Source organism: Saccostrea cucullata, unplaced genomic scaffold (genome assembly GCF_032062105.1).
Source record: "Saccostrea cucullata isolate Sc308-1 unplaced genomic scaffold, CSIRO_AGI_Scuc_v1 ctg3206, whole genome shotgun sequence".
Lineage (NCBI taxonomy): Eukaryota > Metazoa > Mollusca > Bivalvia > Ostreida > Ostreidae > Saccostrea > Saccostrea cuccullata.
Genome location: NW_026935266.1, coordinates 19,741 through 42,762, shown reverse-complemented (window position 1 = coordinate 42,762; position 23,022 = coordinate 19,741). Strand labels below are relative to the sequence as shown.

The 23,022-nt window shown below is 35.1% G+C and overlaps 1 protein-coding gene across 1 annotated transcript; it reads left to right on the top strand.

Moving 5' to 3' along the window:
- The first annotated feature begins 313 nt into the window (after positions 1–313).
- Positions 314–15,543, top strand: LOC134242335 (uncharacterized). The gene is made up of 4 exons (XM_062724407.1): positions 314–971; positions 4,805–4,867; positions 8,125–8,169; positions 10,567–15,543. Exons 1-4 carry the CDS (start codon positions 356–358, stop codon positions 13,800–13,802), a joined length of 3,960 nt encoding a protein of 1,319 aa, XP_062580391.1. The 5' UTR covers positions 314–355; the 3' UTR covers positions 13,803–15,543.
- Positions 15,544–23,022: the final 7,479 nt, after the last annotated feature.

The following is a 23,022-nucleotide window of genomic DNA, read 5'->3' as shown; positions in this document are numbered from 1 at the left end:
TAATGATGCAATAACTTTAAAAGATCATACTTTCTCAACAACCTGTAGTGATTCTCTATGTTCCTCGGATTTAATCTGACATTGACTTTAGGTCACTAGATCAAATCACCGAGTCAAAAAAACATAAATGTTATAAATTAAAAAAACAAATTTTGGGGAAAAAAATACATTTTTAGTATGGTTCTCTAGCCAAAAGTCTGAAATAATTGAAAAAAAGAAGTTTAATGAGAGCCAGTTTCCTAGTCACCGTAGTAGATAAGCAATGTTAGGTTCTGTGAAGATAATTCTGATTTATCTGTTTATTGTTAAAGTATGGGGGTTTTGTTACATTTCAGAAAAGCACCAAATAAATATTATGGCCTCTTCATCTTATGCGTCTACAGAGGAGACGACAAATGCCTGTAGAGCCTGTCGGCTTCTCCTGGGTCCATGTACAGATGAGTTACGTGATGTTTTACTTCACCATGTACCTCTACCAACATTCCCACACGTCATTATACACAAAAGGAGTAGCCTTCCCCGTCTGACAGCCCAACAGATGAATCTTATTTTACCCAGAGGTTGTAGTTATACAGGAAACTATGGTGATATGGACATTTCCTTATTGTACATACTACTTAGAAACATTTGTGGTATACCACCACACAGTAATGGCTGGGGAAATGATCCAGACCCTACAGATCGATCTCTCTCCGCCAACATTGAGAGAATCCGTATTGCCAGAAATCAGTGTGTACATTCTTCTAGTCCCGTCCTAACCAATGCTGATTTTAACACGATCTGGACCAATGTTAGATCAGTAGTTGCAGACGTTGATTCTTTCCTTAACAATGGGAACAAGTATGAAAAAGAGGTGGACTTTTTGAGATATGAGACAATGGACCCTGCCCGTGATTCTAATTACATAGAAGAACTGAGGAAACAGGCTGAAGAAGATGCAGAAACTAGAAAAATGGTTCTACGCCTGAAACGTAATTAATACGATGAAGATTGACATTTAACCTATGAATAAATCTTTTAGGTCGCCTGAAAAAACTCAGGTGACCATTTGCTATCTGTTTTCGTCCATCGTCGTGCAACGTCCGCCTTCCATCGTGTGTTAACATTTGAACATTTTCAGCTTCTTCTCTGCAACTGATCAACCAATTTCAACCGAATTTGGCACAAAGCATCTTTGTGTAAAGCAGAACAAAAATTATGAATTTCGTGGTCCCTACCCCCTTGGGGTCTGAGGGGTGGGGTCAAAAGCTCTAAAATTAATGCAATCTTTAAAAATCTTCTTCCTTACTCCTGGGCATCAAGCAGTCAAGCTGTTGGCATGATTGTAATCAGCATTGAGTTCTCTACCAAAATTGTGAAATTCATGGTCCCTGGGTCAGGGGTTCTAGTCCTAGGATGGGGCAAAATAGATTATATAATGTTAATGCATAAATTCTTTGAAAATCCTCTTCTCTGCTTCTGAGCATTAAATAAACAAACCAAGTACATAGTTATCTTTAATAAGGCTACCTCTACCAAAATTGTGAAATTCATGGCCCCTTGGTTAGATGTTTGAGTGTAAGGGTGGGGCTCTTTAAATTATATATTAACATTGCATAAAATCTTTGAAAATCTTCTTCTCTGCTCCTGGATATCAAATAATCTAACTGAGTACAAAGTTATGAGGAGCAAAAATATCTCTACCAAAATTGTGAATTACATGGCCCCAGGGTTAGGTGTTTTAGTTTTAGGGCAGGGCTCTATTGAGTATATAGTGAAATTGTATATATTCTTCAAAAATCTTCTTCTCTGCTCCTGTGTATGAAATAAACCAACCATGTACAAAGTTATGATGACCATGAATCTTTCTTCCAAAATTGTGAATGTCATGGCTCCTGGATCAAGGGTTCTGGTGTTAAGGCATGGCTCTATTGATTATATAGCGAAAAAAATAATAATGATAATAACATTTATATGCGCCCTATTTGAAATAAAGTACTCTAAGGCGCTGAACAGACTGTGTTTCAGATATAAAAGTATTTTTAAAAAATCTACACAATAATCATAAAAACATAAAACGTAAAACTAGAGCCGAGCTCGTTGCAAAGCAACGAGTAGCTCTTCCGTCCTATTTGACCGGAAGTAACTTTCATTTGAAAAAAAAGAGTAATGAAGTCGAAAAATGATTTAATCCTCTAAATCTATGTTCATATTTGAAAAATAAAGCTATTTTTGGCAACATCCAGTTTGACCGGAAGGACCGACAACGGACGGAAAATTAAGATTTAAGCTTCCAGTGACATAAGATATCTAAAAACCTGTCAAGAACAACTAAAATGCAATTTTTGACTACTTCCGGTTTGACCGAAAGTAACGTCCCCGGATGTATTTTGACAACCTCATTAGATAAAGCTTGACATTTTGAACAACTTTGCTTCTTTGACGCATTATAAATTCTCAATACTTTTTGAGATATTAAACAAAAACTTTTAAGGGCCCTAGATCCCTAATTTTAAGGGCCAGTCCCTTTTTAATGATATCAAATGAAAGTGCGTGTAATTATGCACAACTTTTATTCTACATGTCTTAACAAAATATTTTTAGTTTTTAAGATAAAAAGGAAAATATCTGTAAATTTTCGCTCTTTTAGGCGTTCTAATTTTTGATCCCTATATAGCGCTATTTTGAATGCAGAAATCGAAACACAAAAACCGATGTGCACAACTTCAATCTTTCTTTTATCAAAAACGAGTAAAATTTCTGCTCCAGCTTTTGTGGTCTCTGAGCCTTTATCCGGAAAGGAAAGCCTATGATTTTTCGTTTAAAGGGGAATAACTCAAAACCGGAAGTGACTTATTGAAATTTTAGTCATCATTCTGATAGAGTTTATAAACGTCTATAACCTCTGAAAATGTGAGCGAAATCCGTTGAGGAAATAATGAGATAGGAGGCCTTAAAGTTGCGGTCTAGGAAGCAAAAGAAAAAAAAGAATAACTAGATGAGATCTCGTTTCGAGCAACGAGTAGGTCTTCCGTTGAATTTCTCGATAAGATAAGATGTGATTTTGACTGAGATATTTGTTTAAAAAGACTGACATTGAGTTTTCCCTTGTTAAAGTTAAAGTTTCTCATTTTAGTCACCATATTCTGAACATCCCCCTTTTCGAGTTATAAAGCATAAAAAATATAGCATTTTGGTCTCTTGTGACCCCTAATTACGTAACATATGATAAGAATATTATCATATATTGTTACAATTCGTTAAGATGAATACTTTTAATTCTGTAATGTATCAAAAATATTGGTCATTAGAGAGTTATAGATAAAAGACTTTTGGCCCCTCTGAGCCCCTAATTCAAGGGGTCAGCCCCATTTTCTTGATAACAAATGTACGGTCTTGTAATTTGGTAGATTTTTTGTTCAATACTTATTCAGAGATTTCTTTTCGTTGTTGAGATATGCTCAATTGAAATATTTAGGGGCCACTCGTACTAGTCCTTAAAAGGGGCCGTTTTACAAAAATTCAAAGTATGCATATTGTTTAGAACATTATTCTGACCATCTTTTGTTCAATATTGCCTATCAAAATATTCCCCCTTTTCGATATATAAAGCGTCAAAGATTTGACATTCTGGCCCCTTTTGACCCCTTATTACGTAACATATGATCAAAATTGTATCATATATTGTTGCAAATCGTTAAGATGAATACTTTTGCTTCAGTAATGTATATCAAAATATTGATCATTAGAGAGTTATAGATAAAAGACTTTTTACCAACAGAATCAGTAGAAGGTCTTCCGTTGGAAACGGAAGACCTTAATAAAAGTAGGATATCGTTACTAACATAAGAGTAAGCTTAAATTATAAGGTGCTAGACTAAGATCAACTTGAGATCAACTTGGATTTTCACACAATACAGGTTGTGCCAAAATGAATAATCTGAGGACAATAAAACTCGATAACTTGTTCAAAATTAAAATTACACGTCGTATGCCACTTAAAAAGATCAGTCTAAAGATCCCGCTTAAAAGCTAAAAGTGACGTCTGGAAACGGAGAGAATCCTGTGAAAATACATTATTTCTTCAAAAATTTTCTTCTCTGCTCCCGGGCATTATATAAAATAAACCAAGTACATAGCTACATGTATGTTGAATAAGGCTGCCTCTTCCGAATTTGTGAATTCAGGGCCCCTGGGTCAGAGTTTCGGGAGCTAGGGCGAGACTCTATTGATTATATAGTGAAATTCATGTATTTTTTGAAAATATTTTCCTTTGCTCCTGGTTAATATGCCATTGATCTAATTACATATTTATAATGAAGAAATGTGCCTCTTTCAAAATGGTTAAATTCAGGACTCCTTGGTCTGACGTATGAGGGCAGGGGGTTACTTTGTCGTAAAATAAATTAATGCTTTAAAATCTGCTCTTTGGTATTAATCAACCATTTATTATGAAATAAAATTTATGATAAAATTTACAAAATTTCTTAATATATGGCTGCAAGGTCAGTGGTTCCTGTAGGATGGGGTGCACAACTGGTGGTTATAAAGTGGAAATGAATTTTCTCTTTGTTATTTGATCTACCTCTGAGTAACCAAAGTAAGCATGCTAAGTGTATAATTATCATATTATCAATTATCAGAATTATAATTAATAAACCTCTTTCAAAATTGTTAATTTCATGGCTTTTGGATGAAACACGTTCATTTGCTGAAAAGTTGTTACATTATACTCAGGTGACCTATAAGGTCCATGGGCCTTTTGTAAAAACCATGTTTGAATTTGTTTCTGCGGTTAATGCTTACTTTATTTGTTTTCTTCCAGGAAAGTTAGAAGAGAGTGAAGAGGAAAGAATTGAAAATAATGATAAAATGCTAAAAATTGTTGGTAAGTACATTTATATTAAAGAAAAAACTGGATTACGTTTTTAAGAGATAAAACTAAAGTTTTTAAAAACTATTTTGAAGATAAATGTCTTTCAAATCAAAATTTAATTTAAATTTTAAAGATGTCAAAATCTGAAATGTGATATCTAAAACATATACTGGTAGCTCATTCTTGGTTGGCATTTGATAATTTTCATAAAGACTTTCAAACTTCCAATTTGAACTTGAATATGTTTATACTTTAAAAGCTAATTTTTCATTTAGTCACCTTTCTTGTGTGTGAAAGAAGATTTGTTTTTGAAATACTGATGCCCCCCTAAAGCAATATAGCAAAGATTAAACTTTTCTTAAACGCAAATTTAATATATGGTACTAAAAGTAGGAAATTCTCACTGGAAAAACAATTGTGAAATATGCCAAGGTTAAAGATTTTTCCATAAATACGGAAATCTTCAAGGTCAAGATCATTGGTATCCAATGAAAGGTGTTCCAACAGAAAATACACATGTAAATCATGGAAGCCCTAGCCCTAACCATTCAGAAGTTATAACCAAGGTTACAAATTTTGAGAAGTAAGTCAGACTCCAAAGTCATAGGTCTTGCTATCAAATGAAAGGTCTTGTCACAAGGATAAAAAAAAATTAAAATCTGAGAGCACTAGCCCTAACCCTTTAAATCTAATGGTCAAGGTTAACTTTTTAAGAAGGTCAAAGTCGAAGGTGAAAGGGTAAAAGATCCTGAATATTGAATAAAAGGTCTTCTCACAAGGATTACATAAGTGAGGTATGAGATCACTAGCTGTTACCGTTCAAAAGCTATGGCCAAGATTAAAAGAGTTTCATACGTACAAAAATCCCCAAGGTCAAGGTCAAAGTCAAAAGGTCAAGGTAATTGGTATCCAATGAAAGGTCTTGCTACATAAAATACATATGTAGAGAAAAGAAGCCCTACCCCTAACCGTTCAGAAGTTATGGCTTAGGTTATTTTTTTTACAGTAAAACTCAAAAGTCAGGTTTTGTTATCAACTGAAAGATCTTGTCACAAGGGTTAAATATGTAAAGTATGGAAGCACTAGCTCAAACTGTCAGGTCAAGGTTTGCTTTTTTAAAGGTCAAACTCCAAAGTCAAAAGGTCAAAGGTCTTGGTTTCCAATGAAGGATCTTTTCACAAGATTACATATGTGAAGTATGAAAGCCCTTTCGTCGTTAATGTTCAAAATTATTGCCAAGTTTAAAGTTTTTTTCACAAGACAAGTACAGTTTTCAATAGAAATATAACGGAAATATTTTTAAAAATCTTCTTCTCAAGAACCACTGGGCTCGCAAAGCTGAAACTTAAGTGAAAGCATCCTTGGGTAGCGTAGATTTTAAATTGTTCAAATCACGACCTCCGGGGGTTGGGTGGGGCCACAATGGGGAATCAAAGTTTTACATAGTAATATATAGGAAAATCTTCTAAAAATCTTCTGAAGAATTACTTCGCCAGAAAAAATGAAACTTAGGTAGAAGCATTCTAGGGTAGTGTAGATTCTAAATTATTCAAATCATGACTCTCGGGAGTTGGGTGGGGCTACGATGGGGAATTGAATTTTACATAGAAATATAAAGGGGAAAAACTTTCAAAATCTTCTTCTCAAGAACTACAAGTATTTGTCCAGGAATGTTGAAACTTATGTGGAAGCATCCTGGTGTAATGTAGATGTAAACCAATATTATGACCCTTGTGGTATGATAGGGTCAGTATAGCATGTATAGGTACATGTATTACAAGGGGGAATTTGGTTAAGAATAACATAGCCAAAGCTTCTCAGGTGAGCGAGTGGCCCATGGACCTCTTATTATTTTTGAAATGAATAATAACTTATCAAGATTAATTTGATTTTGTAAAATGTTTTTCAACAATTAATTTGCAGAGAATCATTACATAAAGTGGCAATTTATTTTTTCAATGAAATAAAAAAAATGTTACAATGCATCAGTATTTATTTTTTATTTGTTTGCACCTTAGTTTCATTCATTTAAAGATATTATGGCGAATTATATTTTCACTCTAAATGTTTCTAAGAAAATCGTGAACAACTCTTAATAGATCCATAAAAAAATATTTGTGAATTGACACTTTCTCTGAAAATCCTGGCGGGAGGTATTTCTCCCTATTGGACAATTCTAGTTCCTTTAAGAAAAGGGGGAGTAGTGCAGTGAATATGTATTATTGTCAAGCTAGATATCGAGTTTGGAATAAGAATGTATGAAAAAATAAAACTTTCTGAGTACCGGACGTTTGTTTGGTTCGTTGGCATCTCGGAACTCGTGATGCACATTGGAACCACGCCAGGCCTGGGGGCCATAAAACTTAAGACTCACTTTTGATCTCAGTCTCAATTTACCAAAGGAATATTTAGTGGAAAAGTAAGACTGATATCAAAAGTCAGTTTTATGGCCACCATGCCAGAAGCACAACAATATTAAACAGTGGTGAAATCTTAAATGTAACATAACTTTTCTGTTTACTTTGTTCCTATGTGTAAGTCACTTCCTCACTACACTTCCTTGAATAATTGCCCTTATCCTGTAACAGTTTCCTTGTAGTCTCACAAAATCAAGCCAGAGCTACTGTAATCTCGCGTATTTCAATTTTTATAACACTAAAGTAAAGGTCTCTAACACATTAGTAAGGTCATGTAATTGACAATATAGAGAGTAAATAAAATAACTAATCAATTCTTGGCAGATGACTATAAACAGAAGTTGATGGGTGACATATTAGATCCATCTGCTGCAATTTAATTGGAATGAAGTATGTCAAGCCTTAGGCTTAAAATCAAAAATTCAAATTTTTATTGCTCATACACTGGTGATTAATTTCCGTGGGCATAAGATATTTATTTATTTTTCAAAAATGTTTCGTGGACATAAAATTTTCTTATTTCGAAATTAACAAATGCACACAATAGTCAAAAAAAATTACGTGTGGTAATTGTTAAGGACGAAATAAACGAAATTTAACCCCCCCCCCCCCGAATATTTCTGCCTTTACAGTACTTCCTCTCATCACTACCTAAAATAAATATAGGGGATGCGCATTCATAATTGTCCCTGTATATTTATTGAATGGGTTCAATGGCGACATGAATTTTGTAGTGACAAGATTTAGCCCAAATATGTTTTAATATACCTTTTAAAATAAAATAAAATAAATAAAAAGAAAGTAATTTTTATAAAAATGCCCAAAAATTCATATTTTATTTTTATATTTCAGATGAAATAAAAACGCCTAAGTCTGTAATCCCTCCAAATGTCAGAGGTATGTTGGTGAATTCAAAACAAAAACTGGCAAAATTAAATAATTTGCACAAAATTTGTAAATCTTGACTTTTTTTCAGTTAAAACCACATATTGTACAGCTGTATATACATTACTGTTTATATTTCCATGGAGGCAATAGACGTTCTGAAATACATAATCAGAATAAATTATTTTTTTCCTTGAAAACTGTGCAAGGTATATGAAATTATAAAATCTACCTTTTTTGCTTTTGTATATGTGTCAAAGAATTATTATTTTTTTTTATGAATAACATAATTTGTCTAAGTCACCCGCATGGCCCAGTGGTTAGGGCGTCTGCTGTAGAGTCACGGCGTAAAAAGCTGATCCTTATGTCCCGGGTTCAAATCCATCACGGGTCAAAGATACTTTTCCGATGAGACTTTTTTCAACCGCTCAAAAAAGATCCCTCACTGCTTAAAGGCCCATGTGGCGAGTATATAGGTTTTAATTTGCAGCCCTCCACCGACAAGTGGTTGTGTCACGAAATGAGTGAAGAATCTGAAAGAGATACGTCAAACAACAAACAAACATTATTCGACTCTGATTTGAAAAGTTTAGATATAAAATGTCTCAAAAAATTATGTAATTTTTAATTTGTGATGAAAATTCAAGAAAAAGCAATCTTGAGGCAAGAATATTTATTATAAATTTGCTAATTTTGAAGCGATCCTAATTTACCTCTTTTTGTTAAACAAAATACTGATAAATTTTTGTGTTGCTTTCAGAACAATCCTGTTTCCTATTACAAGTTTCAATACCTAGCATTTTTAAACCGTAGGAGGGACACATTTTAGATTTTAAAGTTTAACATTTGGGACTTACAATTATTTCATTCATGTTATGAATATATTACATCAATGGATTCACAATAAGTGCGATGGTGACGCGAAAGTCTGATGGTCTTGCCAAACCCCGATGGTCTACGCCAAACCCTGATGGCTCGCTGTCTTTGCGGTTGCCAAAGTCCGATGCTCACGCCAAAGCCCGATGGCTCATTTCCTATGAGACACGTTGCGCTAAAGTGCGATGGTCTGACACGCCGAAGTCCGATGATGCTGATGAACAATTAATGTTTATGACGTCACAATAATCCGCTGTCAATCCTTTACGCCGTTGTTCTGCATTCAAAAGCCATCATTTCTGAATTCGTCATCGAATAAAATTTATTGATTTTGCTTATTGTATTGCACCCTACAGAGATATTAAGGTTAGTCCTCGCACACCCCTCGATTGATTAGGGTTAGTCTTTGCATTGCACAACCCGAGAGATTTAGAGTTAGTCCACGCACACGGGTCGAGTGATAAGGGTCAGTCTTGCACACACCCAAGATATCTAGCTTAAAGTTGATACACACTTTCCGAGCGTTTAGGGTTAGTCTCGCACCTATCTGAGAGATAAGGGTTGGTTTTTGCATTTATTTATTTATTTATATTTTTTAAAGACCTTTGCATGGCGCGGCATTGAGGTTTGGCGCAGTAGTATTTTGATGTCATAAACGTTAATTGTTTTCTGCAAAATCGGACTTTGGCGTGTCAAACATCGGAGTTTGGCGCAGACCATCGGACTTTGGCGTGCCCATCGGACTTTGGAGTCTCATAGCACTTTCGAGTCCTACATATATATATATATCATAATTCAGATCGGCAATTTCTTTTAAGAACCCTCTCTGCACTGCACAATGAAGATTTCTGATTCTATGGTATTTTTTTGCACTTAGAGTGATCTGCCCTTAGATCTAAATTCTTAAAATTTGAAATTCACACAATTTATAATCAAATAATCAATTCAGGTATTCTTAACATTTTAAAAGGCCAAGATAAATTAATTGAACATGCTATTAGCATGTATTTTCTCTATGGAAGTAAGCAACAGTGATTTCTATTCACTGATACTGTGTTGTGTTTGATTATTTTTCCTGGGGGTAAATGCCACGCACCATATGTTGAAAATCATATAAATAGGCTCAATACTAACACTTTTATAGAATATATTTTTCTCAATATCCAAAAAACATTTTGTACTGGTATAGAGAGGGTCCTTATGATATAATTCTGGTGAAAGCAGGTCTAATCAAAATTAAAAAGTTTTGATCATTTTGATGACAATGTAATCTATGATTAAATTATAATTTATTTTCAAATCTAGAAACTTTTAAATTCTTCAGAAATCCATACCATAAATTGCAACACTTCTTCAAATTCAATCCTGCAAACTTATCTTTCTTAAAATAACCACGAACATATACACCATACTTAGTTATGCATTTACTTATTTTCCATGTGTACAACGTTTAATTACTACGAAAGATGGGTAATTACGTTATTGACAAGATGAAATATTCACAAAATAACTGGCTGGAACGATTCATTTTAGATATTTTTAAAGAGGACTTCAAACGCTGGGAAAAAGATGATGGGGTTTACAGTGAAAGCCACAGTTTCTCTGCAATGTTGGTCAAAGTCAGAAAACAACCTTACATGACATTTGTTGGTGTCCCAGGATCTGGAAAATCGGCAACAATTCATCACATAGCCCTGATACTCCAGAAGGAAGAGTACGAGGTCGTACCTATTATAGACATCAGGAAGATTGAAGATTATTCTGACTCTCGTCATCCACAGGTTTTTGTCATTGATGATGTGGTAGGCGTTTTAGGTCTGCAAAAACAAAAGTTAGAGTCATTGATAGACTATGAGAAAAGAATTTTAAAACCTTCCAATGAAAATACAAAGGTATTGATGTCATGTAGGAAAGCAGTGTTTAATGAATGTAAGAAATGTTACAAATCATTTTTCTCAAATGAAGAAAATACAATTAAGATGCAAAATTCCGAACATGAATTGAATGACGAAGACAAAAAAGCGATTCTTCAGAAACACGGCATAGATATAGATTTGTTGTCCCCTGCATTTCTGAAAGAAACATCAGATATGTTTCCTCTGTTGTGTAAACTCTACTCAAAAGAGGTGAAATTTAGAAAGAATGCTGAAAGGTTCTTTACCTGTCCAGCTGAATGTATTTTAGGACTATTTGATGAAATGCAAGGAGGAAATAGATTATGCTATGCTACATTGGTTTTGTGCATGTTAAATGACAATAAACTATCAAAAGAAATATTGAAAAACATAGAAAAAAGTGTTTTCTGGGAAATAAAATCGAAAGTAATAGAACATTGTGAAGTTGAAAGTTACAATGATACACTTATTGTTAATGCAATGGCAGCTATGGAGGGGACATACACAAAACTCTGTGGTACTGAGTACACTATTATTCATGACTCTGTATTTGAAATCCTAGCATATCATTTTGGTTCTAAGTTTCCAGATCTGGTTTTGCAATATATTAGCAGTAGTTACATTGCTAATAACGTGAAAGTACAAGAATGTAAAAAAGAGTCAGAGGTTGAGAATAATCATGATGAGAATGAAGAAATCAGTGCGGAGGAGGAAGAAACATTAAGTAGTGAAAAAAACCAGGATTTGCTTGATCTCAGTCTTAGGTTAAGAGAGGATCAGTATCCATTGTTAGCGGAGCGTTTGTACAGAGATATAGAAAATATGGAACTGTATGATGTTTTTATGAATGATGTTTTAAAACACCCCAAGGTATGTCAAGCTTTTATTGCAGTGTTAGAGAGAAAGTCGTATACAGAGTTGAAGTCTTTATTTTTGTCAGAACAGAAAGACGTGTCCAAGGTAGTGAGTAAAGGAAAGAGTGTGAGGGAGGAGAGTGAGAAGAGTGATGAGAGGAGCAGGGAGTGGCGCAGACAGAGGGTGCTGGTGAATGAGAAGGGTGATTATAGAGAAAGAACATACAGTGTGAGGGTTATCAGTTGGGTGGTTTGTTACGGACACACTCAGATCCTACAATATATTCTAAAACAAACTGAATTACACAAAGAAACAGAGGTTGAACTATTTTGGAATTCCGAGTTAATCAATGAAGCAAAACAGAGAGGAAATAACATTAAAAAAGATAATGCAACAGACAAGTTATCTTTATCAAACTCCATTACAAAAAATCAAAAGCAGTTTGTTTCCGAATGTAACCGCTTATTTGTATTGAGTTGTTACAGTGAAAATTTAGCGACTGAAAGAATATTAATTAAGTATGTTGATATACAAACAACAAACAAGAAAATGCCCAATATATTTTATGATACACCATTGACAGCAGCATGTAAGAGTGGACATATGAGTGTAGTGAAGGAGCTACTAAAAGTGGGAGCTGATATCAATCAACAAGGTGGGTTGCATACACCACTGACAGCAGCATGTGGGAGTGGACATATGAGTGTAGTGATGGACCTTATAGAAGCCGGAGCTGACATCAATCAACAAGGTGAGTATAATACACCACTGACAGCAGCATGTAAGGATGGACATATGAGTGTAGTGAAGGAGCTTATAGAAGCCGGAGCTGATATCAATCAACAAGGTAAGTATGATACACCACTGACAGCAGCATGTCAAGGTGGACATATGAGTGTAGTGAAGGAGCTTATAGAAGTGGGAGCTGATATCAATCAACAAGGTTTGTTTGATACACCACTGACAGCAGCATGTGGGGGTGGACATATGAGTGTAGTGAAGGAGCTACTAGAAGTGGGAGCTGATATCAATCAACAAGGTAAGTATGATACACCACTGACAGCAGCATGTGAGGGTGGACATATGAGTATAGTGAAGGAGCTTATAGAAGTGGGAGCTGATATCAATCAACAAGGTAAGTATAATACACCACTGACAGCAGCATGTCAAGGTGGACATATGAGTGTAGTAAAGGAGCTTATAGAAGTGGGAGCTGATATCAATCAGAAAGGGAAGTATGATACACCACTGACAGCAGCATGTGAGGGTGGACATATGAGTATAGTGAAGGAGCTACTAAAAGTGGGAGCTGATATCAATCAACAAGGTAAGTATAATACACCACTGACAGCAGCATGTGAGGGTGGACATATGAGTAAAGTGAAGGAGCTACTAAAAGTGGGAGCTGATATCAATCAACAAGGTAAGTATAATACACCACTGACAGCAGCATTGCAGGGTGGACATATGAATGTAGTGAAGGAGCTTATAGAAGTGGGAGCTGATATCAATCAACAAGGTGCGTTAGATACACCACTGACAGCAGCATGTAAGGGTGGACATATGAGTGTAGTGAAGGAGCTAATAGAAGCCGGAACTGATATCAATCTACAAGGTAGGTATGATACACCACTGACAGCAGCATGTAAGGGTGGACATATGAGTGTAGTGAAGGAGCTACTAGAAGCAGGAGCTAATATCAATCAACAAGGTAAGTTTCATACACCACTGACAGCAGCATGTAAGGATGGACATATGAGTGTAGTGAAGGAGCTTATAGATGCCGGAGCTAATATCAATCAGCAAGATAGTTGTGATACACCACTGACAGCAGCATGTGAGGGTGGACATATGAGTTTAGTGAAGGAGCTACTTAAAGCGGGAGCTGATATCAATCAACAAGGTTTGTTTGATACACCACTGACAGCAGCATGTAAGGGTGGACATATGAGTGTAGTGAAGGAGCTTATAGAAGTGGGAGCTGATATCAATCCACAAGTAAGTATAATACACCACTGACAGCAGCATGTGAGGGTGGACATATGAATATAGTAGAGGAGCTTATAGAAGTGGGGGCTGATATCAATCAACAAAGTGAGCTTGAGACTCCACTGACAGCAGCATGTAAGGGTGGACATATGAATATAGTAGAGGCTCTATTAAAAGCGGGAGCAAATATCAATCAAAAAGGTAGGTATAATACACCAATGACAGCAGCAAGGGAGGGTGGACATATGAGTGTAGTTAATGAGTTAATAGAAGCAGGAGCTATATGAACAAAGTGTCTATCATACACCACTAACAGTGAGGGTGGATATATGAGTAGCAGCTAAAGGTGCAGTCAACAACAAATTGAGTTGGATGCATTCATCATTGACAATAGCAGGTAAGGTAGAATGTAATGAAGGAATTAGACCATTCCAAGTTTTTTTTTCTATTTTTAGCGTCCGCGTGTGCCTTGGTTTTTGACACCCCATATAAGAAAAAACACACAACATCAGGAGTCCTGAAATTGATTAATTTAGTCGATTCTTTTAATTTTGTTAATTTCTCCAAATAATTCTGCATAGTAAGTTATATTGGGTGTATTTTAAGCATTTAATACCTTGTTTTTCCATAAGAATAGATATTCCTTCTATTAAAGCGGTTTAGTTAGATCAAATCATTTGAAGTGCGTCATTTTTATGACTTTTAAGCCTGTGGTTTATGTTTTGGCTTGTGTGTTTTTTTTTTTGTTTTTTTTGTGAATAGGTAGCTAGGTTTTTGAAAGACGGGCGGATGCTAAACAGAGAAAAACTTTGAATGGCCTTACTCTAGATACTTCATTTGCACGTAGTGAAGGAGCTGCAACTGACAAGGGCTGATTTTCATCTACAAGAGTTCTTTAGTGCACATCTGAGATTGGATGTAAAAAAATGACGAAAGATCTGCCACAGTTTGTTAAAAATCATGGATGATTTTATAGAAAGAATAACGGTTCTTCTGGATGTGTGAGTTGATGTTATTGTTAGGATGAAGTACAGGGAGTAAGATTCTGTGTTACACTGACAGGGTGTTCTGTTATTAAGTGTATTAACGAAATCATTTAGATGACAAATGAGTGAGACTGTGAAAAAGAGAGTGTTGAATCTGGAGAAGTTGATGATGTTGAGGATCTAGTTATGAGGTCTGTGTTAGATATACAGGGTCTGTCTGTTCCAGAAAGGATATGACTGTTTAACAAACCATGCTTAGTTTTAGAGATTAAAAAGGGTCTGAGTGGAAGAAAGTGCAGAGTTAACCATGAAACATTAGGGATGATACTCTTTAAGAAATATATAGCTTCATGAAACATATGGAGATAACGAACAGTATATAACGAACTTTAAAATAAATGTATCTGTCCTGATATAATCTGTATATGTATCGGTGTATCGTCCCATCCGTAGTATGTCCGTGCATAGTTTGCAGTGTTACTTAAAGTTTCTGTTTGTAAAATAATATTTGAAGAGAGAATACTAACATTTATCTTCTTTGAGCACTATAGAATATTTTTTCATTGAGCAGAATAACATGGATTCATTTAATTCGCAATAAACTATCAGTTATTTCCTTGAAGACATCTCTATTACTTGCTTTTAAGGTGTCTAAAAATTTGATTTGTTTTGTATTATGTTTTAGCACTCTGATTTACATTGCTTTAGAAAAAGGGATGTTTTGATCAACCTGAATTCATTGTGCATCGTTATCAATTGCCTAAGTTGTTCAACACATCATACAATAAACAATGTAAAATAATCTCATGCAGTCACATATGTAATAATTAACACCACATTTGAAGATTTCTCTTGATGGGAAAATGCCATTCTTTACAAATTATTATTTGTTGCCTGTTTATTTTTGACATTCTTTGATACAATTAAGGATTCATTATTGTTTCTATACTTTTTTTTAATTCTTATTGTAATGTGAGATTGGTTTGGTTAAAAAATTTTGAATAAGAGTTGCAACAAATTGTATGCTCATTTACACTTTATCTATACATTTTTCTGTAATCGCCTGTTGCCTCTCAAAGTTTTTCTTGAATCAACATATTAATATGATGTATGATATGTTATTGTATTTGTTAAATATAAACAAAAATAATTCTTTCAAAGGAAAAAAGGCATATTTTTAAAATAAATCTTTAGAAGAGTTCGAAGATTTATTATTATACTCGTATATTTTTTAATTCAATTACAAAGATGCAGCTCAATAATTTTAATTTGAGATACAGTTTTCGAGCATTCTTGAAATAAGTACACGATTTTTAATAGATTGGGCTATTGTATATTTCAAGTAATATTCATTTAATTTGTCCCTTAAATTAATCTTATTCTTATCTTGAGTGAATAAAAAACTTAATGTATTGTTCAGCTTCTCTATTTTTTCTTCTTTTTGTTTTTTTTTTTTTAGCTCACCTGAGCAGAGGCGTGAGCTTTTCTGATATTTTGTCCGTTGTCTGTCTATCTGTCCATCACACTGTAAACATTTCACATTTTCGACTTCTTCTCAAGAACCACTGGGCCAATTTTAACCAAACTTCGTTCAAAGCATCCTTGGGTAAAGGGAAATTAAAATTGTTCAAATGAAGGGCCAAGTCCTCTCACAAGGGGAGATAATTAAGAAAAGACAAAAATAGGGTGGGGTCATTTAAAAATCTTTTCTCAAAAACCACTTGGCAAGAAAAGCTGAAACTTATGTGGAAGACTCCTGGGGTAGTGTAGATTTTAAATTGTTAAAGTCATGACCCCGGGGGATGGGCGGGGCTACAATAGGGAATCCAAGTTACACATAGAAATATAGGAAAAATCTTCTTCTCAAGAATCACTGGGCCAGAAAAGCTGACACTTTTGTGGAAGCATCCTGGGGTAGTGTAGATTCTAAATTGTTCAAATCTTGACTCCTGTGGGTAGGGAGGGGCCACAATAGGGAATCCAAGTTTTACATAGAAAAATATAGGGAAAATCTTTAGAAAATCTTCTGAAGAACCACTGGGCCAGAAAAGCTGAAATTTATGTGGAAGAATCCTTGGGAAGTGTAGATTCTGAATTGTTCAAATCGTGACCCTTGGGGTAGAGCGGGTCACAATTTGGAGTCCAAGTTTTATACTGAACTATATAGGAAAATTCTTTACAAATCTTCTTCTCAGGAACTACTGGGCAAAAAATCCTGAAACTTATGCGAAAGCATCATGGGGTGATGTAGATTTTGAATTGTCCAAATTATGACCCCCGGGGATAGGGTAGGGTCGCAATAGGTATACAAGGGGAAATTTGGTAAAGCATGGTGAAAGCAACTCAGGTGATTAATGTGGCCCATGGGCCTCTTGTTTTTTAAAAATAAGAAGATAACGAACTGTAATTAAGCTCGAACATTAAAGCAATATGAGCTGCATTTTTTAGAATTTAATTTTGTTGTGAAATTGTGTTTTTATGATTAATCTGTATGTAATCCAAACCCTTATGATAAAAAATACCAAAATAAAGTTTTAAAATGGTTCAGAAGAAATATTTCTGTACAACCAAATATACATTATTATGTAAGAACTCATTATTGTACAGAACGACAATAATTCAATTTTGCTTCAATCAAAGCTGATAAAAAGTTCCTCATAGCAAATATGAACAACAGAAGTATATAAAAGTTCTATTTTACTGTCATTGAAATAGTTAATTACAAATTTGAAATATTTTTTTTTCTGATGTCAAACATGCAGCGCATGTTGCTTTAAGTTTGATAATATTAAAATTATACAATTCGATAGTAGAGTAAACATGGACCTCTAAAACATCAGTGGTGTGATCGGATGTCATGTGAGAGTTAACAGCTCCTCTCTGTCAGCACAACCGCCGTCTGCTCCTTGTCATGATCAGGCCATTCCATTTTAGCTCACCTCAAAGAAGTTTGGGGATCTTATGTACTACCTTCGGCGTTTGCATCCCAGGTTAAGGTTAAGTTTTTTGAAACAGTTTTTAGCTCACTTGAGCCATGGCTTTTCTGTCTAGCTGTCCATCTGTAAACTTTTCACAGGCTTTTCTGATCACATTTTGTCTGTCGTCCGTCTAGCTGTCCATCTGTAAACTTTTCACATTTTCAACTTCCTCTCAAGAACCAAATTTGACCAAACTTGGAACAAAGCATCCTGGGGTGAAGGGGAATTTAAATTCTTATAATGAAGGGCCAAGTCCTCTCACAAAGGGAGATAATCAAGACAAAAACAGGGTGGGATCATTTAAAAATATTCTTCTGAAGAACCACTGGGCCAGAAAAACTGACACTTATGTGGAAGATTCCTAGGGTAGTGTAGATTCTACATTGTGAAAATCATGATTCCCGGGGAAAGGGTGGAGCCGCAATAGGGAATCAAAGTTTTACATAGAAATATATCTGAAAAATCTTCTTCTCAAGAACCACTGGGCCAGAAAGGCTGTTAACATATGTGGAAGCATCCAGGGGTAGTGTAGATTCTAAATTGTCCAAATCATGACTCCCGAGGTTGGGCGGGGCCAGAATGGGGGATCAAAGTTTAACATAGAAATATAAAGGAAAAATCTTAAAATCTTCTCAAGAACCACTGGGACAGAGAAGCTGAAACTTATGTGGAAGCATCCTGGGGTAGTGTGGATTCTAAATTGTTCAAATCATGACCCCCGGGGGTAGGGCGGGGCCACAATGGGAAATCAAAGTTTTACATAGAAATATATAGGAAAAATCTTGACCCTAGGGTCATGATTGTTCATGAGATTCGGTCTTGTCATAAGGACGTCGTTCAGGGAAATGCCTTGATATTTCGCAAATGAGTCAAGTACCATTCTGATGCGATCTTTCTTTTGTGGGTGGTATACTCTATATATGGGTAAGCACCAATATTCTCTGTCGAGTTCAGGTTCAGGGGCCCTCTCTGCATGTCCGTTATCCAATAGAGCTTGCATGAATTCAAGAACATTTTGATACTTTATAGGGTCCTTCCGCAGAGATACATAAAAGTTCTGATCTCGGTTAACTGCCTGCAAAACAGTTGTTAGGAAGGACAGGTCTCGACTGTTTAAATGGTTAAGGCGCAACCCATTTGTGATTTTGATCTCGTTTCATCTCAAGGTCCAAATACAAAATCAAGAGACACGAGTTAAATCAACCCTCTTGAGTATTTTGCAAAGTAGGTCAAAAAACAATTTAAGTTCAAACGCTGGTACATTTTATAATATTTTTGTCATACCGTTCACTTGCTAAATGACAAAATGTTTTTTCATACTGTAAATTATATCCAAAAAAATATCTGCACAATAAACCGTTTTGAAATATAGATCAAAGGTCAAGTTCAAAGTCACGAGGTCGGTAACCATTATATTTTACAAAAGCAAAAGTGCAAAACAGTATATTAGCAAAATATCATATCAATATTTTCATAAAATAAAGAATATGACAGACGAACGAACGGACAGACAGACGGACGGATGTTTCAACAGACAGGATAGTGATTCCTAATTGTACCTCTGCTCTGCTATGCAGGCGACGCAAAAATATATATACAGTTAATTCTCGATAAATAAAATATAAAGTATCAGCATACAATGAAAAAGTATCAACATATAATGCCAAGGTATCAGCATTTAATGACAAAATATCATCAATGATCATGTAGGTGAGAAAAATATAAGATATTAGTGAAAACTCTAAGGCTGAATTTACAAAACAATTACAAGAATATCTGTGAACATTTTTCGGGAATACTTAGCACATGCCATTTCTTGGTTGAATTCGACTTTTCCACTCGGCGAGCAGAGTTTTGACGCTATTTACGCGATTACGGAGACTAAAGAAAGTAAAGACGAGTGTGACATATGGAGTTTTATGAAGAGACTTACTTTGACAATTGACGACTGACTTTTACAATTTAAACAGAGACCAACTCCAATTAGTAAAATGTAAAAGTCAGCTGTTGAATGTAAAAGTAAGTCTCTTCATAAAACTCCTATATGATTGTATCTTATCGTAGAAGACATAGGTATTTATATTTATTCAGTGCATATAATTTCCTCTGCAAGTGTAATCGAGTGGGATTTCAATTTGGGGGAGGTACTCTGTGTTATTCGGAGATAGATATCTTGCGTTATTATTATGTTATGTGTCAAAGTTTATTATCGAAACAAGTTCCTCTGAATAACATTCAATAAATTCTGCAACATTAACATTCAACTTATTTGTGGTTAATATTATCTCTCTAAACATTAGAAAGATATTCATTGTATTAATAAATTTTGGTAAATATTATCTATATAATATAATAAATATGGACTCAATGCACGGTCAATATACATTTATAATGACTCAGGGTGACAGATATTAACCTCAGATAGATGGAATATATATATGAGTCCATATTTGTATAATAATGACAAAGCATCAGCATGTAAAGTCAAAGTATCAGCATATAGTATCAAAGAAGGATATGGAGATAACGAACAGTATTCAATCTCAAAGTCCATTAAACAATATATAAAATCAGATAAAAAGCAAACACGGACCTCCGAAACATCAGAGGTGGGATCAGGTGCCATGGAGGAGTGAGCATCCCCTGCCGACCGGTCACACCCGCCGTGTGCTCGTTGTCATGATCAGGAAATAACGGAAAAATCCGTCGTCAATTCAGTGTATAAATAATGGATTAACAAGTGGTATGAAAATCGTCAGTCAGCATTTGACTCAAAGTATCAGCATATAATGTCAAAGTATCAGGATATAATGTCACAGTATCAGCATATAATGACAAAGTATCAGCATATAATGTCACAGTATCAGCATATAATGACAAAGTATCAGTATATTATGTCAAAGTATCAGCATATAATGACAAAGTATCAGCATATAATATCAAAGTATCAGCATATAATGTCACAGTATCACTATATAAAGTCAAATTATCAGTATATAATGTCAAATCATCAGCATATAATGTCAAAGTATCTGTATATAATGTCAAAACATCAGCATAATAATAACAAAGTATCAGCATATAATATCAAAGTATCAGTATATAATGTCACAGTATCAGCATATAATGACAAACAATCAGCATATAATGTCAAAGTATCAGCATATAATGTCAAAGTATCTGTATATAATGTCAAAACATCAGCATAATAATGACAAAGTATCAGCACATAATAACAAAGTATCAGCACATAATAACAAAGCATCAGCATATAATGTCAAAGCATCAGCATATAATGACAAAGTATCAGCATATAATGACAAAGTATCAGCATATAATGACAAAATATCAGCATATAATAACAAAGTATCAGCATATAATGACAAAGTATCAGTATATAAAGTCAAAGTATCCGTATATAATGACAAAGTATCCGTATATAATGTCAAAGTATCAGTATATAATGACAAAGTATCAGCATATAATGACAAAGTATCAGTATATAAAGTCAAAGTATCCGTATATAATGACAAAGTATCCGTATATAATGACAAAGTATCAGCATATAATGTCAAACAATCAGCATATAATGTCAAAGTATCCGCATATCATGTCAAAGGCCGAAGGCTCAAGTGAGCTTTTCTGATCACATTTTGTCCGTCTAGCTGTCCGTCTGTCCTTCTGACTGTCTGTTTGTCCGTCTGTAAACTTTTCACATTTTCGACTTCTTCTCAAGAAATACTTAGACAATTTCAACCAAACTTAGTACGAAGCATTCTTGTGTAAAGGGACTTAAATTGTTAAAATGAAGAGCCAAGTCCTCTCCCAAGGGGAGATAATCAAGAAAAGAAAAAAATACTAGGTCATTAAAAAATCTTCTTCTCAAAAGCCACTGGGCCATATGGAAGCATCCTGGGCTAGAGTAGATTCTTAAATTGTTCATATCATGATCCTGGGACTTGGGTGGGGCCACAAAAGGGAATCAAATTTTACATAGAAACCTATAGGGAAAATCTTTTAAAATTTTTTTCTCAAGAACCACTGGGCCAGGAAAGCTTAAACTTATACGGAAGCACCCTGGGATAGTGTAGATTCTAAGTTGTTCAAATCATGACCCCCGGGCGTTTGGCATTGCCACAATGGGGAATCAATTTTTTTCTTAGGAGAATATTGGAAAAACCTTCTTCGCAAGAATCACTGGGTCAGAAAAGCTGAAACTGGTGTGGAAGCATCCTCGGATAGTGTAGATTCTAAATAGTTCAAATTATGACCCCCCGGGGTTGGGCGGGGCTACAATAAGGAATTTAAATTGTCCAAATTAAGACCCTTTGGGTACGATGTGGTCAAAATAGGTATTACAAGTGGATAATCTGGTAACGAATCACATGGTCAAAGCTTCTCAGGTGAGCCCACGGGCCTCTTGTTTGTGTTGTATATTTTGTAAATATGCATGGATGTACTTGTGATTTTTGTAAAAGAATTTTTTTAAATACTATTATAGTCAAGTGACCATAAAAATTCATGGACATTTTCTTCTATTCTTTAGAGTATCTGTTTGCTTTTAATTCACTGATATCATTCAAGCTGGTATAATACATGTCTATTTCAGATCTTCATGAAAGACAATTAATACAATGGATAGAAGAAGATAGGGTTTACAGTGAAAGCCACGGTTTCTCTGCAATGTTGGATAAAGTCAGAGAGCAACCTTACATGATATTTGTTGGTGTCCCAGGATCTGGAAAATCGGCAACAATTTATCACATAGCCCTGATACTCTGATACTCCAGAAGGAGGGATACGAGGTTGTACCTATTTTCAATATCACGAAGATTGAGGATTATTGTGACTCGTACAATTCTCAGGTGTTTGTCATTGATGATGTAGTAGGTGTGTTGGGTCTTCAAAGACAGAAGTTAGAGGCTTTAGTTTACTATGAAAAAATAATTTCAGATCCTCCCAAACCTACAGATCCCTCCAAACCTACAGATCCCTCCAAACCTACAGATCCTCTCAAACCTACAGATCCTCTCAAACCTACAGATCCTCTCAAACCTACAGATCCCTCCAAACCTACAGATCCTCCCAAATCTACAGATCCCTCCAAACCTACAGATCCTCTCAAACCTACAGATCCTCTCAAACCTACAGATCCCTCCAAACCTACAGATCCTCTCAAACCTACAGATCCCTCCAAACCTACAGATCCTCTCAAACCTACAGATCCCTCCAAACCTTCAGATCCCTCCAAACCTATAGATCCCTCCAAACCTACAGATCCCTCCA